The sequence below is a fragment of the Lucilia cuprina genome, chromosome 4, assembly GCF_022045245.1.
Source record: "Lucilia cuprina isolate Lc7/37 chromosome 4, ASM2204524v1, whole genome shotgun sequence".
In the NCBI taxonomy this organism is placed as follows: domain Eukaryota; kingdom Metazoa; phylum Arthropoda; class Insecta; order Diptera; family Calliphoridae; genus Lucilia; species Lucilia cuprina.
The window spans coordinates 30357421-30378414 of record NC_060952.1 but is presented as its reverse complement, the minus strand read 5'-3'; the positions used below and the strand labels follow the sequence as shown (position 1 = coordinate 30378414).

At 28.5% G+C, this 20994-nt stretch overlaps 1 protein-coding gene across 1 annotated transcript; it reads left to right on the top strand.

Annotated features, from left to right (window-relative positions):
- The first annotated feature begins 683 nt into the window (after positions 1-683).
- Positions 684-2787, top strand: LOC111677058. The gene is made up of 2 exons (XM_046949397.1): positions 684-2584; positions 2658-2787. The coding sequence occupies exons 1-2, from the start codon at positions 784-786 to the stop codon at positions 2759-2761; spliced, it is 1905 nt and encodes a 634-aa protein (XP_046805353.1). The 5' UTR covers positions 684-783; the 3' UTR covers positions 2762-2787.
- Positions 2788-20994: the final 18207 nt, after the last annotated feature.

Genomic DNA, 20994 nt, shown 5'->3' with positions numbered 1-20994 from the left:
GATGATTGTAACATATTGGTTCAATACCCGCCTCAAAGTATACCGATCGATTCAGAATAATTTTTTGAGTCGATTAAGGTACAGGCCGCAATTTTCAAGATAATTTGATGAAATTTGGACCAAGCACGTTTTTTGACACAGGAACGAATCCTATTGAAAATGGTTGAAATCGGTCTATTATTTTTACCTAGCCCCCATACAACCGTACCTCCCGATTTGAACTTTTTATGCCATAATTACGTTAAATATTCTATTATCTCTCTAAAAATTGGCACAAATAAGTTTTACATAAGTATAAATGACACTGCAGATTTTCGTAAGGATTGGCCTTTATTTGACCCTAGCCCCCATACAAACCCCCTTAAAAAGTTGTCTTAAACGTCTAAAATTGACTTGTAACCATTTGTATCGCAATGAAACTCGACAAAATTAACTGTTATTTAAAAAATATATCCTTTTCCCAAATTTACTGAGGATCGGCCCATATTTGACTCATTTAGAAATTTTTGCTTAATATTTGCTTAAATATTTTGGAATTGTGGTAATATTCAACATAAAAGATTCTTTATAAAAATTTTTAAATATACTCATGGTGCAGGGTATTATATGGTCGGCCATGCCCGACTATACTTTCCAAATTGTTTTTAATTTAGTGGCATCCCGCAATAAGATCACATTCGATCAGCTAAGACAGCTGACAATTTGTTGTCAATATACAAAACATTAAGAAATTATTTTCTTTCATATTGTGTAATTAGTTTAAAATAAATTTTGTAAATAAAAATGGAAAAAGTAATAACAAACGTGGATGTTTTATACGAAATTTTCCAATATCTTAACTTGGAGGAATTGTTAAAGTTGACACAAGTCTGTAGACAGTTTCGTATAGTGATTGTTGATTTTATATGGAAAAACAAATATAAAAATCTAGAAGTGTGTAAAATGTCTCAACACTTCGGAATGTTGCTGACAAATAATACAGCGAATAATAATAATAATAATAGAAACAATGAAGTTGGCTATGAGTGTGTTAAAGAGGATAAAACCATATTGAATCGAAAAGATATTGATACATTTCTACAATTAATAGTTGATAATATAAAAACATTAGTTTTATATACACCAACGATAAACTATAAAAGTCTCAACGATGACAATGATGTGATGAAATGCAGCTCTCTTATTTTTAGTCCCACAGAATTCGGAGTAACATTTGATTATCGTCATAGATTTATAAATCTTACTGCAATAAGTTTTCAACATGTTATAATCTGCGAAAAAGATTTAAGACTTTTAAATAGATATTGCAGTAAATTGCAGAAAATCTGTTTAGATAACTGCTTTAATAGCAACGAAAAGACCTTGGTGATGGGAGAAGATATAAAAATTAACACTCTACAAAATATGAGTGAATTGAAAATTCTTGAAATTACAGTTTCTGATACTATAGATAAAGAATTAACTTATGATTTGAATAAAATATTAAATAAATTAAATATGCTGCAGTTAGTAATACAAATAAGAAATTTTACTATAAATGAGGAAGATGATAATGGTGTAGCTACTAGGCAGGTTTTAGGAGGTCTAACAAATCCTTGTGAAGAACTGACTATAGGCTATTTTCGATCTCAACGTATTTTTAGAAAATTCAACAATTTAATTTTTAATAATTTTAAATGTCTTAAAAAACTGGTCCTAGAATCATGGTCGTTGATCTCAATTAATGAAGATTTCTTTAAGAAATTGCAAAAAACTTGTAGTCAATTAGAATATTTAAAATTACAAAATTTTGAAATCGCTAGTTTTGCTACTATTTCTACTTTAAATACATTTGTTTTGGAGAATTGTTCGGGTTTAATTTGGCGCGATTTAATGGCAATTTTAAGTAATATGAAACTAATAACATTTTCCATTACCGACACAGAATATATAGGAATATTTGAGTATTTTAAAGTAACAACAACTTTGGAAAATGTACTTGTTAACAATTGTCAACGAAATCATCTAAAGAAACTGTTTGAAATAAATAATGGAGTGAATTTAAGAAATCTATCAACACTTATCTGGCATGATAATTTTGCTCAGATGCCTATTTATGTGGCTACAAGTTGTCTTAAACTTAGAACGTTAATTACTGAACCCTCCTCATTATTGATTAATAATTTATATAGTCTCAGCTCTTTGGAGAAACTAACGCTGAGAGTTGGCAGAAAAATAAAATTCTCTAAAATTTTGATTATCTTAAAACATCCCAATTTAAGACATTTTACACTTACAAAACTAGGTTCTAATGGCTATGATGAATACGATGATTACTTAATTGATTATGATATTTATGATCAAGAGTTAATGGAATTTGAAGATAAAAGAATTAATTTAACATTTTTGAATATTTCCTTAAATAGTTATTTTAAAATTGTACAAGATTTTTGGTTTAATCTGCTGCAAAATAATTCCAAACTAATAATTATGATACGTTATAATAGATTACTGCATAATGATCATACATTTTTGAAATTTATTATAAATCATCGAAAATTTCCAAAACGTTTGAAATCCATAAAAATTTGTGGCTACAGAATTGGTAAATTTGTTTTTAATTCTTTTTTAATATTATTGCATTAAATTTTGACATTTTTTTATTTTATATTTTTCAGAAATCAGAGAATTTAAGGAGAATTTTGAGACTGCTATTGAAAAGATTAAAACATTTTCCAATTTATATAAAGATAAAGAAGATAAAGGTTATATTTTATTATAATAAAGGAAAAAACATTAAAATCAAATAAATTTTCTGTAAGTTGTATTATTTAATAATAACACCAGCCAACAAAATTTAAACCAGATACAAATAAGTATATACTTTTCTAAAAGATTAAAATTTAGCCTTTATATAAGGATTTCCAGATATGAAGTTTGAGATGCTTTATAAAAATATATACAATAGGTATGTTTACACGGTTTTCAGATCTGACAATGTATTGAGAATGAAAAGTTGTTAGCAAATAAGATGTCAGGATGCTAATAAGAAAATCTTACAATTTCATTGCCAGAGAATTGTTAGAAAATTAATTTATCTGCCAACAAAAAATATAAGGTCACACTTTTGTAAGATTGTTGTATGACCAAGGTTGACAGAACTTTAGCTGCATATATTCTTTTAATACACATGTTACCAGTTAAAAAAGCAATGGTTCCATTATCAGATGCATAAAATCTGATCACATCTGACAATAAAAATTGTCAAACGAATATCTGACAATGCCATTAAGAACACCGAGGTGTCACGTTTTAAAATAAAAATCTAAAAGCTTTTTTATGATTTTGAAATTGTTTAATCGATTAAACATAATCATTGAAATCTTTTTATTTTAAAATAAAAATAGCTGATTCATATGTATTTCTATCCGTTGAGTTCAAAAATTGTTATGAAAATTTCCGCTTAGCTGTAGTTTCCGAGATATTGTAGTTTTTGTAAAAAATGTTATTTATGAAATTTTTTGGTATTATTTATTAAATTTCTCAAAACCGCACCAATATTTATAGAGTTATTTAACAAGGCAATCTACATGCTGCCAGGATATTACAGGAAACCTTGGATGTCCTGCAGCGAAGTAGAACATTGAACTTTTTTGTTTTATTCTTATAACTTTAATTTAAGGTAAACGAGTTTGATTTTATTTTACATTATAGTACCAACAATTAACAATAATAATAATTTTAAATAACAATTGGAAATTCGTTAAAAATTTTGTGAAATATTTTGAAAAAAAAATCGTGATTTTGGGTTAATGTGTTTTTTTTGCTTTTAACAATATTTGTTCTTCATATATTATGATACATAAAACATATATAGACACTGTAGGTATCGTATGTCAAAAAGACAAAAATTTTTGATACAAAACCAAAGAATAGTAAAAACTTACGACATACAACGTTACTGATTGTGAATTGTGGAATATTTTGAATTCATGAGTATGTAAAAATAACAAACAAAAGTTGAATTCAATTCGAAATATTTCACCTACGAACAATCGATTTTTGTCGAAAAAAGTCGAAGTCGACTATTTTGTTAAAAAAAGTCGATAACTAATAGACTAATGTCTATGAAAAAAGTCGACTTTGTAAATAAAAGTCAAAAAATTCAAAAAAAGTCAAAAAGTCGGAAATGGTAGAAAAAGGTCAAAAATAGTCGATAATTTTAAAAAAGTTGAAAAAAGTCAAACACTCTAAAATAGTCGGAAAAACTCAAAAAATTTAGCCCAAAGTATTGTTATAAGGATACAACAGAAAAATAATTTTCAACTTCCTTGCAAGGCAATCAAGTTTAACTGTCATCATGATTATACTCTTTAGAAAGATAATATTGTGTAGATTTCCATGTTGTTAAAAAAAAATTTTGTAATTTAGTACCAGTTCTGCAAAATTAAGTAAAAACTTAAAAAAAGTGGCATAAACAATGTATGTACAAAAATCGCAATATCACAAAAATTATGGCTAACCGAAAATTTTAATAACGATTTTTGAACTCAGCGGTTGGAAATGCATAGGAATTAAATACTTTTATTTAAAAGGCACACAAAACTTCCGATTTTGTTGACTTGTGTAATGATTGTTTAAAATATTGTGCCAAAAAAATATGATTTTCTGAACATGTTTTTGCCAAAATTGTAAGATCTGACAACAGTTTATACAGAGTAATTTATGACATCAATAACATAAATATTTTAAATTTTAGTTTTGCTTCTATTTTTATATGGCAACAGTGGCCACAACTAAAACTAGAATTGCCAACAATACATTTATATACATAATACAGGGTTGTTTGAAATATACCGTTATTCGCTTAAAAGCAATGCATACTTTTAGGCATCAATATAAATATAAATAGTGGGAGAATTGCTGAACTAAAAGCTTGATATATTGTTATAATTTATAACAGTAAACCATATATTATAAAGCTTTTTTTGACTTGAGGCAAAAAGCTTAAACATAAACTTTTCTAAAGCTTTAAAAATAATATTAAATAACATATAGAAAGCCGTTATTTTCTGTATGTAAGTAGATGTAAATAATTTTGGAAAAATACAAGGACATATGATAGAAGCGAATGTATTTGCTGGAGGCAAGGCGCTGAGGGGAAATGAGCATTAATTATCATTAATTAAGATGTTTTGGCACAATATTTTAAACAATAATTACACAAGTCAACAAAATCGGAAGTTTTGTGTGCCTTTTAAATAAAAGTATTTAATTCCTATGCATTTCCAACCGCTGAGTTCAAAAATCATTATTAAAATTTTCGGTTAGCCATAATTTTTGTGATATGTGAATGCATGCAACTAATAAAATAGTAAAAAATAAGTCCAGATTAACGGTAACTGCGATATTTTGATGATTTCGGAGAAAATCATTTTTTATACTCTACACCACTTTAAATAGTATGTAACGCATTGAAATATTGTCCCTTTTCCCTTCTTAAAGTAAACCAATCGGCTCAGAACCATATTCTATGATATCCGAGCGTCTGTCCGTCCTTGTTAACCTTGTAATCAAACTAAAGGTCAGAATTTTCGAGATAACTAAATGAAATTGGACACAAACGTTCTTTTAACGCGAGGACGAAGCCTAATACTTAAAATCGGTTCATTGTTTTAGCTAGCCTCCATACAACCTTACAACTTTTACAACCTTACAACTCTTAAGTCCATTATTATGTTAAATGTTCCAGTATTTTCACCAAAGTCGGCAGCTGATTTTTGTAGCGATCGGGCTTTATTTGATCCTTGCCCCATACAAATTCCAATTTAAATAATGATTTAAGAATCAATTAACACAAGAATCACGATTAAATTGTGCTTAAATGACTTGAATTTGAACGTTAATAATTCTGCCAATATTTATATGGATAGTCCCACAATAACCCCCGTATAACTCCTCTTTTAGAAAATCACATTTCGGTAAAACAGTTCGGATTTAGGGCAATAAAACTTTTTTAATTATAAAAACTAATCCATATTTTTTACATAATATCGTGTATGGTATCTACGGCCGTTCAGGCCTATACTATACTGTATTAACCAGGCGCGGAACCAAGGGGTGGGAAAAGGGAAATTTCCTAATTTTTTTCCAAACAAAGTAAAAAAATGAAGAAAAAAGAAATTAATATAAGTAAAAAAAGTTCCCCGCCCCAAACGCTTGAGCTGGATAATCGCCTGGTATTAACCCTTAAACGTAAATATATATTTATAAATACTAAATAAATTTTTGCAATAACTCTTAAGCAAATCATGATATGTATTTAAGAAATAAAAAAATAAACTCTAAAACTATCAGAAAACATTAAATCAATATATTTTAAGTTAGAACACTCTTAAAATAAAAGAAGAGACATATACTATGTACCTATAAATAAATGTATGCACATAATTGTTTTAGGGCAATTTGTGGTATTTTCAAATTAATTAAATTTAATTTATTTTCATATTTAATTAAGTCAAAAAGAGAATTAATAAAAATCATTATACAATCAGACAAATGTATAGATAGAAATGAACATACATAAGTATGTATACACATTCAACATAAATAAATATTAATAATAACAAAAAACAACATTTATGTACATATATGTAAGTATGTATGTTAAAGTAAATTTTAAGTACATACATATAATGTTTGTACAAATACCTACACATGCAAACATTCATATGTACATGTTTATGTACATAGGTATATGTTGGTTTAAACCTTTAGAATTAATAACATTACTTTTGAAAAAAGTGCTACAAAATAAATAAATATGAAATACATACAGACATACATATATGCCAAATATATAACATTTACAAACCTATAATAAAGATGATTATTAATGAATTATTTAATATTTTTTAAATGAAAACAATTATGTGGCAAAACGCCCACAAACAAAAATATTATATGAAATGAACAGAAGTCAAACAGATATCAGACACTATACATTTCATATTTAAATGAATGTATGTATATATGTCTGTATGTACATTAGGGGTCCCATGCACTATTTTTACAAACGCTGAATTTTAATTAAAATATAATATTTTTTTGTAACTAAACATTTATTTTTTAATCCGAATAAATATTCTGTCCTTTAAAAAATGTCTGCAATCTTTTCGGAATCGGTCTCAAAAATTTCGAAGTTTAAAATATATCGCGGGAAAAATTAATAAAAAACAAGTAAGAGTTCTATATTCGGCTGTGCCGAATCTTATATACCCTTCACCATGATGTGTTTGAAGCCTTTTGTACCTTTTGAAGAACGAAAAAGTACCAAAAAGTCCCCATCTATGGGTTCTCAGTTAATCCGGGCCATACAAACTTAATTACATGTTCCTAGGTTCAATATTGTAGAAATTGTAAAAAGTACCTTTTGAAGAACGAAAAAGTACCAAGAAGTCCCCTTTTACTGGTTCTCACTTAATCCGGGATATACGAACTTAATAACATGTTTCTAGGTTCAATATTATAGAAATTTCAAAAAGTACCTTTTGAAGAATGAAAAAGTACCAAAAAGTACCCTTTCATGGGTCCTCACTTAATCCTGGCCATACATACTTAATTACATGTTTCTAGGTTTAATATCGTAGAAATTGCAAAAAGTACCTTTTGAAAAACGAAAAAGTACCAAAAAGTCCCCTTTTATGGGTCCTTACTTAATCCGGGCCATACAAACATAATTACATGTTTCTAGGTTTAATATCGTAGAAATTGCAAAAAGTACCTTTTGAAGAATGAAAAAGTACCAAGAAGTCCCCTTTTACTGGTTCTCACTTAATCCGGGATATACGAACTTAATAACATGTTTCTAGGTTCAATATTATAGAAATTTCAAAAAGTACCTTTTGAAGAATGAAAAAGTACCAAAAAGTACCCTTTCATGGGTCCTCACTTAATCCTGGCCATACATACTTAATTACATGTTTCTAGGTTTAATATCGTAGAAATTGCAAAAAGTACCTTTTGAAAAACGAAAAAGTACCAAAAAGTCCCCTTTTATGGGTCCTTACTTAATCCGGGCCATACAAACATAATTACATGTTTCTAGGTTTAATATCGTAGAAATTGCAAAAAGTACCTTTTGAAGAATGAAAAAGTACCAAAAAGTCCCCTTGTATGGGTCCTCACTTAATCCGGGCCATACATACTTAATTACATGTTTCTAGGTTCAATATTGTAGAAATTGCAAAAAGTACCTTTTGAAGAACGAAAAAGTACCAAAAAGTCCCCTTTTATGGGTCCTCACTTAATCCGGGCCATACATACTTAATTACATGTTTCTAGGTTCAATATTGTAGAAATTGCAAAAAGTACCTTTTGAACAACGAAAAAATACCAAAAAGTCCCCTTTTATGGGTCCTCACTTAATCCGGGCCATACATACTTAATTACATGTTTCTAGGTTCAATATTGTAGAAATTGCAAAAAGTACCTTTTGAAAAACGAAAAAGTACCAAAAAGTCCCCTTGTATGGGTCCTCACTTTATCCGGGCCATACATACTTAATTACATGTTTCTAGGTTCAATATTGTAGAAATTGCAAAAAGTACCTTTTGAAGAACGAAAAAGTACCAAAAAGTCCCCTTGTATGGGTCCTCACTTAATCCGGGCCATACATACTTAATTACATGTTTCTAGGTTCAATATTGTAGAAATTGCAAAAAGTACCTTTTGAAGAACGAAAAAGTACCAAAAAGTCCCCTTTTATGGGTCCTCACTTAATCCGGGCCATACATACTTAATTACATGTTTCTAGGTTCAATATTGTAGAAATTGCAAAAAGTACCTTTTGAACAACGAAAAAATACCAAAAAGTCCCCTTTTATGGTCCTCACTTAATCCGGGCCATACATACTTAATTACATGTTTCTAGGTTCAATATTGTAGAAATTGCAAAAAAGTACCTTTTGAAAAACGAAAAAGTACCAAAAAGTCCCTTGTATGGGTCCTCACTTTATCCGGGCCATACATACTTAATTACATGTTTCTAGGTTCAATATTGTAGAAATTGCAAAAGTACCTTTTGAAGAACGAAAAAGTACCAAAAAAGTCCCCTTTTATGGGTCCTCACTTAATCCGGGCCATACATACTTAATTAAATGTTTCTAGGTTCAATAATGTAGAAATTGCAAAAAGTACCTTTTGAACAACGAAAAAGTCCCCTTTTATGGGTCCTCACTTAATCCGGGCCATACATACTTAATTACATGTTTCTAGGTTCAATATTGTAGAAATTGCAAAAAGTACCTTTTGAAAAACGAAAAAGTACCAAAAACTCCCCTTGTTTGGGTCCTCACTTAATCCGGGCCATGCATACTTAATTTCATGTTTCTAGGTTCAATATTATAGAAATTTCAAAAAATACCTTTTGAAGAACGAAAAAGTACCAGAAAGTCCCCTTTTATAGTTCTCACTTAATCCAGGCTCTACATACTTAATTTCATATTTCTAGCCCAATAACAAAACATTAGTGCTGCTCTCGCTCTGCTACTCTTGCTCTGCTGCTCTTGCTATGCTTTGCTTTTATAAACAAATTACAATAACAATATTTACCGTATTGTTATGTATTTTGTTTTTGTTTTTTGCAGTTTCTGTCTGAGCATGAATAAAAAATCTAAATTTTATATGAAATTTTCAGAGGTTGTCTCGGTTTTTTGCTTATATCTCCGTTATTTATGGACCGATTTTGCTGATTTTAAATAGCGTTCTTGCCGGTCGTATGTCTGATAGAATTATGGAAGATTCGGATCTCGCAGATATCTGGGGTCTTCTAAAAACTGATTTCAACAAACATACAGACAGACAGACGGACAGACGGACATGGCTTAATCATCTCCGCTACCTATAAGGATCCAGAATATATATACTTTATAGGGTCGGAAAATTATATTATAGAAATTACAAACGGAATGACAAACTTATATATACCCTTCTCACGAAGGTGAAGGGTATAATTATCATTATGATCCGGCAAACGACTTTTAGTGGATTAAAATGGGCACATAAATACATAGAAATCCGTTTAAGTGGATTACATAGAATTCAAAATAATCTCCAAATCTCTATCTATCTATCTATCAATCTATATGTCTATATATATATATAATATATATATATATATATAAATAATATATATACTATATATATATATATATATATATATATATATATATATATATATATATATATATATATATATATATATATATATATATACTATATATATATATATATACATATATATATATATATATACTATATATATATATATATATATATATATATATATATATATATATATATATATATATATATAATATATATAATATATATATATATAATATAATATAATATCTATATATCTATATATCTATCTACCTATCTATCTATCTATCTATCTATCTATATATCTATCTATCTATCTATCTATCTATCTATCTATCTATCTATCTATCTATCTATCTATAGTTCAGTTCTGGTTCTAGTTCAGTTCTAGTTCAGTTCTAGTTCAGTTCTAGTTCAGTTCTAGTTCAGTTCTAGTTCAGTTCTAGTTCAGTTCTAGTTCAGTTCTAGTTCAGTTCTAGTTCAGTTTTAGTTCAGTTCTAGTTCAGTTCTAGTTCAGTTCTAGTTCAGTTCTAGTTCAGTTCTAGTTCAGTTCTAGTTCAGTTCTAGTTCAGTTCTAGTTCAGTTCTAGTTCAGTTCTAGTTCAGTTCCAGTTCAGTTCTAGTTCAGTTCTATTTCAGTTCTATTTCAGTTCTATTTCAGTTCTACTTCAGTTCAGTTCAGTTTTAGTTCAGTTAAGTTTTAGTTCAGTTAAGTTTTAGTTCAGTTCTGTTCTAGCTCTGTTTTGGTTCTCTCATAAGTAGTTCTAGTCTAGTTCTAGTCTAGTTCTGTTTTAGTTCTGTTCTAGTTGCCTTTTAACAGCATCGATATATGAAAAAGCTAATTTTTATAAATTTAAGTTATAACAAAGGAATCGATTTTTAAAGGCATGTGAATATAAAGGATTTGGAGTAATCGAATATAAGTTTCTTATTCTTTACTTATACACGAATAATACATCGACAGTAATCAGATTATAGATCACAAAAGAGTTAACTGAATACATATTTAATTTAAAAATTATAAATACACAACTGTATACATTAGGTTATGTATATAAAAACATTAGGGGAGTATTTATTATCTGGTACATATCACAAGTAATTAAAGAGATTATTCGGTTGTATGTATTATTACCCCTTTTCGAAATAAAAAAAACTTAAATATTAATTTTTTTTACAATTCCGGAACCAACTTAATGTACAAACATAAATCCATTAAAACTTTCACAAACACATGAATCATAAAATATACTAGTAGTATGTATGTATTTATAAAGAGTTGCAACCATTAAAATTCAATTAACATTTTCATGTGATGTTGTTGATGTTTATGAGAATGATGATGTTGCAGTCAGTTGTAGTTGTTAGTCTTGTTAATTTCATATGGTGTTGGATTTTATTATTGCATGAATATTGCTATTAATGCAGTATTTTAAATTATTGACTTTATTATTTCCAGTATATGAAAGAATTAAAAAAAAAATCTAAATTTATAAGAAAACTATTTAGATTTAAATTTTTATTAATATGTATATATTTGTCAATTAAATTAATATTTAAATAAATACATTATTTTAAATAACTGACTTATTGTGTCTGTTAAAGCAAAAACAACAACAACTACTACAACATAAATACATCATTCATTTTCATTTAGTGCTGCTGCATGCAGTTACTACTAAATGAGGTTTAAAATTAATTTATTAATTAATGCAATCAATTCATATGACATTTTGCATTTTGAACGTTAATGTTGTCTAAAATTACATCTATTTATACATTTATTGTATCAATATAAACTATATGTATGATATACGAATAAATTTTGTGAGTTTGGCATTAACTCGAACTATTTATTGTACATGGGAATGAATGAATGTATTTAATAAATTGGTTTTTAGTTTAAATGTACATACAAGTTCCATACATTTAGATCAATTCATATTTATAGTTAAAATGACAAAAATGCATGAATAAAGTTCATAATAATTTAATTAGAATTGTGAGTATAAATGTTGCACAATTTAAGCCGGTTTAATAACACATAGTACAGAGTTATTTTTCATTTCATATTAAGATTAGTTTGGTAGGAGAATAAATACTACATCAATTTCAAAGAAATAGACTTAGGCCATTTCAAACATTATAAGATGTTTAAATTAATCAATGAAGATATTCTTTCGATCTTCAGATATTAAGTTTTTGATAATATCACTCCCAAAATATTCGAATAATACCGACGAAAGCCTGATGATAGAAAATTTTTTTCCAGACTTTTACTGTTATCGCAACATTTTCTACATTCATGGGAATCAAAGCTTTAAATACTGCTTTCGTTAGGGTCCCCCATAGGATCTTTGTGAATCTACCCATCATTTCAATATTCCCAAAGGCCGTATGCGAATCTCTCTGCGCTTATTTTTATTTTACTTCTTGATTTGCCGAATGGCTTATTAAATGCAAGTAAATTTAGACTTTCGTTGCCAACTACTCCCGAGTGACCTTTTATTCATATGATTCACAGCTTACTACTGTTGGCTTATTTCACTGCCCGATTGTTCTTCTTACACGCTGGTGGAAATTTGCGTGCATGAAATTTGCGGTTTAGTATACGTGCACTGTGCTCAAGTACTTGAGCTATTAAATATTGATGTCCCGTTGTTTAACTTTCGAGATGCAAAAATATCACTTCCTTTTATAACCACGCAGATGGGATGGCCTCTGTTGAGTGGGCGAAAGCACTTAGACCAGAGTTGCCCATACACATACTATACAGCACTGTACTGCATAGAACAAAATGTAACCCAAAATAAAACTGTACTAATGAAATGACTTCGAAAAGGAGTTTCCCCTGCACAAACCTTGACATGGAAGTAAAATTTAATGGCATCGCTTGAATAAGATAACTTTCATCCATCACCGTCACCATCACCGTCACCATCACCACACTACGTGCATTCCGATGGAACCTTAATCCACTAAACAGCCAGGACGAGTCCCACGGACTGCTGGCCACCCGTAGTAACAAATCATTCCAAAAAATATCCGAGGAGTGAATTGACATCACTAGTTTATAGTCCCGGCAGACTAGAGGTACTCTAGTAGCACCTCTTTACATCAGGATAGCAATACACCAAGATGAAGGTCGTTCATCAAGGAAACATGCCCCGGGGGATCCCTGGGTGAGTATTTTGTTAAAGCCTTTTAACAATGCAATACGGTCTGTGATGACATTTCCTAGAACTATATTTGATCACTTCGCCCCATGTCAAATCATTCCAAGGAATATCCGAGGAGTGAATTGACATCACCAGTTTATAGTCCTGGCAGACTAGAGGTACTGGTAGCACCTCTTTACCCCAGGATTGCAATACACCAAGATGAAGGCCGTTCATCAAGGCAACATGCCCCGGGGGATAACTGGGTGAGTATTCTGTTAAATCTTTTTTACAATCCAATACGGTTTTGGATGTCAATAAATTTTTTATAATTCAATTTACGACGTCCGATGTTTTTCAATGTGTCCAAAAGTCTACCAGATTATAAAATCATAAGTTAGAAAGAGCTAACATCACATATCTATGGTATCCATAACATAGAACTCATCACCTACATATGTACTCAGTTGGGTTCCTTAGGACTATATGAATCGAGGTAACCCTGAGAAAAGGGGACAAATTGCCAACATTGTGCGGCTTATATAACTGTTCCTGAGAATGTAGCTAATACTTGGATGTCAATGCCAGTTTATGCAGTTTATTGATTAATGATTCACTTATATAGTGGACAACTTCATTAAACGCAGTCTCCACCGATCGACCCACTCAATTGTTTTTAAAACCTAAATTTCTTTTAAAATTTTTTAACTATCTAACTAACTAGCTAACTAACTGACTTACCAAATAACTAGATAATTAACTAATTTACTAACTTGATAATTAACTAACTTACTAACTAGATAATTAACTAACTTACTAACTAACTAAATATCTATCTATCTATCTATCTATCTATCTATCTATCTATCTATCTATCTATCTATCTATCTATCTATCTATCTATCTATCTATCTATCTATCTATCTATCTATGTATCTATCTATCTATCTATCTATCTATCTATCTATCTATCTATCTATCTATCTATCTATCTATCTATCTATCTATCTATCTATCTATCTATCTATCTATCTATCTATCTATCTATCTATCTATCTATCTATCTATCTATCTATCTATCTATTTATCTACCTATCTATCTATCTATCTATCTATCTACGTATCTACCTAACTAATTTAATACTAACTAAATTTCCTTTTTAAAGAAAATTTTCGATATTTTTTTTAAATATTTGATAATTTTTATTTTTATAAAAAAATTTGATAGATCTTGTTTTTCATAAAAAATTTAGATAAATTACCTTTTTTATAAAAATGTTCAATAAATTTTCCATTATGGGAAACTTTTGATAAATTTTCTTTTCATATGGAAATTTTCGATAAATTTACTTTTTTGAGGAAATTTTTGATAAATTTTCTGTTTATAGAAAATTTTTAATACATTTATTATATGTTTTGGAATTTCGACAATTTTTCTCTTTTTATAAAAAATTTCGACTAAATTTCTCTATTTGCAGAACTTTTCCTTAATTCCTCTAGAAATTAAAAAACGTTTACTAAATGCTTCCTGTAAAACTTTAAAGCACTTAAGCTTAACATTGCAACTTTAAAGATTTCCTTTTAATAACATCATTTAACATCAATTTCGCTACCAAATATCAAGAATATCATAAACGGTACATTCGATAAATCGTTTAAATTCATCGATAACTTTTTTACCTTGTTTAAGTTATTTTATTTGTGGTTGCAGCTGTTTAAAAATTATGTATAAAATTAACAGCATATTGATTCTTAGTTTTATTGTTACTGTTGCTGTTTGGTTGCACATCGCATTTAATACTGGAAGCTTAAAAATAACACAATTCATAATGGATTTTCGTTGTTATGTTACATTTTTGGTCATTGTTCATTAGGACTCAATGGTACATAAAAAGGGTCAAACATTTAAGTGATACAAATATTGTAATAAAACATGATCACAGTTGTTTAGTGCTCGTTGGTTTTTTTTTTTTAACTTTGTATGTTTTTTACCATTTATGGTAAATGAAAGAGTGTTAAGAAAAGTTATGTAAGATCGTAATGATGATGATTATTACGAAATATTTGCAATACTGTTAATCGAAGATTGCAACTGAGTATCATTACTTTGTTCTTAGTGATGGAATGATGGAAGTTTCAAAAAGCAAAATGCAAGAAATTATTTTAGGAAATGTTTTTTAATTATTTATTTAAATTGTCTTTTAATTAAAATTGTAAGAATATTTAAAATTTTCTTATTTCCCAAAAGATTACGAATTCTATGGCAAATTTTTTCCTATAAACCTATTAAATTAACAGATTAAAGGCATTTTCTAAATAGTTTTGCTAATTGTCTATTTAAAATTATGTTTCATAAATTCAAATAACATAAAAAAGAACATTTTCCAAAAGTAATAAAATTTTAAAGAGAATATATAAGATTGGCTCAGAACGAATTTTAACTACGCTATAAGTATACATAGTTTATAAATTTTTAGTTTAAATATGTCACCTGACTATAAAATAAAATTATAAATAAAGTTTATTTGTGTTAGAAAATTGGATATGAATACTATTAGACATCAAAAAAATATATGTTTTATGCTGTAGGGTATTTAAAAAAACTATTAAAAAGTGAACCATACGAAAAAAATATCACAGAACACAAAACATCATTCATCTATTAAATAAAATCTTGCGATTAATTTAAGTACTATTTTATTGCTTTTTCTTTTTTTTTTAGAATGAATGTCTAAGGTACAGTGTGCTATGAAAATCGTCTACATTTCTTAATTTGAGAATTACATATAGAGAGTTGTCCATATTTTCAAACGAATTAGTCAGAAATAAATTTCAATTAATTACAAATTCAAAAGAATTTGTAAAAATGAGTTGCAATTCGTTTTCAATTTAAATTAATCAAAAAAAAAAAATTAATTAATTTGAATTGAATTGATTTTTAATTAGAACAATGAATGTGTTACAATCAATTAAATTCGAGAACAGATCTTGTCCTGGATACGCGCCTAATCAAAGAAAACTGTTTTAAACTTCATTTTATAAAGGGAAAACTGTATGAAATTTTACTTGGGGGGAGTTAAAAAAAAGTAATTAGTTTTAATCAAAAATTCCTTATAAATCATGATTTTTGTATGAAAATATCGGGACCTGAAATAAGCTAGAAATCGTTATAATTCGAGTTTGTTAAAAACATATTTAATTGCAATGTAATTGTAATTTATTTGACAAATTTATTTGAATTATAAATTTATTGCAATTCCTTTTTCCAATATTCATTTGAATTTACTTAAATTTCATTCGGTATATTTTGCATGAATAATTCACGAATTAACCCTTTCACGCACAAAACTAAACCGCTGGCATTTTTATGGATATGACATCAATACGCACTTTTTTGTCACATATTTAACCATTTTTGATGAAAAATGGAAAAATCTTTTTGAAGGATATCGCAGGATATTATCCTTTTTAGTATGTAGTGACATCAAATTCTAAAAAATACCTTATTTTTCTTTAGAAATAACCGTTTAATGTAGCTGTGTACTCAAAATTACGCTCAAACTCGAGAAAAATTAAAAAAAGTCTTGGGACACACCGGAGTCCCGTATACATAAAAGAGTTAATTCAAAAATTAATGATCCATTAACAACTCTGGCTAGTAAAGAATATCTGACTACCACTTTTATAAAAGAAATAGTTCGTCGTTTTAGTGGGGGAGGGGACAGAAAGATTTCCTTGCCAAACCAAAAATATTGGATACAAAATATAAAAATGTGAAAAAAGGAATCAAAAATTCCCCCTCTTCCAAACACATGAGCTAGATCCGCGCCTGCATTGGAAAATTTCAATTCGTTCCTATTCATTTCTAGTACATTGCTTAGTCAATAAACCAGTCCATAGGTTCTTCTAGTCCTCATTTTAGTCTATAGACTATTCAACACATTAGTAAAAATACTATGAATGGATTTCACAGACTAGTCAATATAACAGTCCAATAGTAGTTTATATACTAGTCAATAGAATAATCCATATACTAGTCAATATACTAGTCAATGGGCAAGTCCATAGACTCGTCAATATACTGGTCAATGGAATAGTCCATAGACTAGTCAATATACTAGTCATTGAACAAGTCCATAGACTAGTCAATATATCAGTCAATGGACTAGTCCATAGACTAGTCAATGGACTAATCAATATACTAGTCAATGGGCTAGTTCATAGACTAGTCAATGGACTAGTTCATAGACTAGTCCATAGACTAGTCAATGGGCTAGTTCATAGACTAGTAAATGGACTAGTTTATAGACTAGTCTATGGGCTAGTTCATAGGCTAGTCCATATACTAGTCAATATACTAGTCAATGGACTAGTCCAAAGACTAGTCAATATACTAGTCATTATACTAGTCCACAGATAAGTTCTACTAGTCAATAAATTAATATATACTAGTCTACTAGACTAGACTAATTGACCAGTGCAGGGTTCAAAATGTTATCCATAGACTTTTTAGTAGTCCATAGACTAAAATACTGCAATTTATATAAAGATAAAACTTCTGACAAAATTTGGAAATTAAAAAAAATACTTTTACAACACACTGTAGTTAGAAAATAATTTAAAAAGTATTTATCATCATTGTAGATGAAATCGTCGACACTTAAGTAATTCTTCTCTTTTTCAAATTCTTATGCTATAGAATTTTTAAAAAAATTTTAATGTTTTGTTTGTGAATATTTTTTCTTTATGATGCGTAGTTAATACGCGGCAAGGGAATTTAACAATAAAATGATGTCTTTAGTTTATTAATAACACGTTTTATACATTTAATTTGATTTCGGTGGATATTTGTGTTAGTTTGACACTTTATTTTTAGGAAAAAAAAATAAAATATATTTATATATGTGTATACAAGATATATAGATAGAGCTTTTATGCCGCCTTCTATATAAATAATAACAAAAAATTATTTTCCACTTGTGTCAAATTGTTAAATATATGTTTGATGAGGAACACGCTGGTTGGTTGTTTATTGTTTTCAAAAAAATTGTCTTTTGTTTTAGTTCAAAGTGGTTTTTTAGGGCAATATTTTGTACACAAAATGAAAAAAATTTCACAAAAAAATTTATTAAAATTATGTGGCTAAATTGTGTATTTAAACCCACAAAAATTATAATATTATAAAACCTCATCATAATGTATATATACAAACGCATATGCGTAAAGTTTTAAATTTAAATTTGTTATCAGGTGTAGCTAGCTGGGCGCCAGACCAACAAATGTATAAGATTTAAGTATAATTTTCTCCCTCATTTCGTGCAGAATTAAATTTTTAATAAATTTTAAAATTAAACTTTCCGACATCATCGAAAAAATAAAATGTCAAATTCAATGAGTGCATCAAATTCATATTGGTGGCAATATAAAATAGGAAATGAATAAAATAAACTAAACTAAAGAAACCCCACCTATTAGCTTGAAGAAGATGACATCAAATATAAATACATATTTTTGTATAAGTATTCCAAAATCGAAATAAGTGGAGAGAAAAAAGTGTTTATTTCGGCAGTGGCGAATATTGTTGCATACTACAGGTTGTGTTGATTATTCAATGATTATTTACAAAATAGTATTATAAGTTCACGTTGAGACTCCCAAAATCAAAAGCTCCTGGGGCACTTTTACCAACTGTTAGGTTATAAAGGCAATCGGCTAAGAACCAAAGATCGGCGGCGGCGGTCGAACAATTTTAGGTAGGTGGCGGCGGCTTAATTACCTCAATTTAACTTTTTTTATCATATTAGCGTTTATTATATTGAGAAATCTCTGTATAATAGTCTGTTTTGTAGAAACCTGTCTCTATATAAGTTTTATGCTGCAGAAAATTAACATTTATTATATTTATTTTTCACTATTTTATTATCACAACAAAATATGGCAACTCTTTTAAATTTGCCATAAGAATTAAAAATAGTGGCAACTCCGTTTTTATTGGTGAAGTAATTTTCTGAAATACATGTGCGATTCCAATCTTTATCAGCGCCTACGTTTAAGCCGGCTTAGCTTTTGAACCGAAAGAAGTCTGCGGCGGCGCAACTTGAAAAATATTACTGGCGGCCTGCCGCCGCCGATTTGAGAAGTTGCGGCTTGTATCTCTGCTCAGAAAGTATCATAGTTTCATTTATCACTCAAGAAAACTGGTAAGGTGTGATGTTATAATGAATCTTTCTGTGGAGAGGTTGAATGCAGCAGTCTTACGAAGATCGCTTGATAGAAATCTATGAAATTTCTAAAATACACTTCCTGCAACTGAGTCTCCTTACAAGTAGAACTCGCTACAAGTTCCTAACATAAGCTATACCATCTTGACGGTATAAAACTCATAGACATAACCAATTTTTCTAAAAGTATCGGGAACCTCAAGATTGACAATATCATATGGATTTGAAGGTACAACGATAGCCCTAAGATATTTCTAGATTTATAGCCACTAAAATGACAACGTAGGGTGTTCAAAAACACCAATCAAATCAAATAAATCAATTTTCTATTAAAGTGAACACTTACATTCAAAAAACCTAAACACTGCACTTTTCTTTCTGGAATAGACAAACAAAATCGAAAATGAAGAAAAAAATCAACATAAGTGGTGGATCCCATCAATTCTTATGTGTCTTAAGGAATGTAAGCGATTTGTTGTGTTAGACACGAGAGCATGACACCAACTAAACAAAAACAACAACAAAAACAAAAGCATTAAATTGCATGTTTTGCTATTTAAGTGAATACAAAGGACCCCTCCTTAGTGACAGTCTACTGTTAAACAAAAGACAGAGGGAATATAGAAAAATATATACATACATATATACAGCATGTGTGTTGCAAGTAAAGTTAAATGCAACACAATGTGCATCATTTTAAAAAGCAACAAATGCATATTGTCAGTTTACAATTTTATTTTTATTTTAGTTTTTTTTTCACAAATTTGACAGCACAGCACAAAACGATGCAGTGGTAGAAAAATATTTTGAGGATTTTTTTTGTGCGTTTATGTCGTTAAATTTTAGGAATATGTAAAATAATTTGTGTATGCAATTGATTTTAAAAGAGTTGTAGTTATAATTTAATTTTTTTTTTTAATTTTAAGTGTGCAAATATGTATATGTTATTGCCTAAATACAAATAAAAAAAGATCAAGGAATATTTTAATCACAAAGCTTAATTTTCTTTAAAACTGCACTAATATTTTTGAATAAATTTTATTTTTGCTTAAATTAAACTTAAATTAAAAGAAAAACGAAATATTTAAACTTACCTTCTTTTTCCAATGTTTATATTTATATAAAACTCCTTTTCTTATTTTACAAAAGTTCAGCTCCTTTTGTCCATAATTAGTTGTGTTTAAATCAACCGGCATTAAATGGATTTCAATGACAGACACTGTAATTAAATTAAAATTGTATTTTATGTAGACCAAATTCTTGTAAAAAGACAATGAAGAAAAAGTGTAAATTGTTTGCATATACTAAATAAATGGAAAATAGATTTTATACATATAAAGCTAGATAATAATAAAATAATAGTATAGGACTATTTCGAATATATTTAAGGCATCAACGAATTATATGAGAACTATGAAACTAGATTTAATGCAAATTTAAAGTAAATTTATAAAGGTATCATTTGACTCTATT

What these genes read in the sequence shown, in the direction of transcription:
- LOC111677058 (XM_046949397.1), top strand. Translation starts at nt 784, where the DNA reads ATGGAAAAAGTAATAACAAACGTGGATGTTTTATACGAAATTTTCCAA. An exon ending in AATTTGTGGCTACAGAATTG is followed by an intron (nt 2,585 to 2,657) that starts GTAAATTTGTTT and finishes TATATTTTTCAG; the next exon opens with AAATCAGAGAATTTAAGGAG.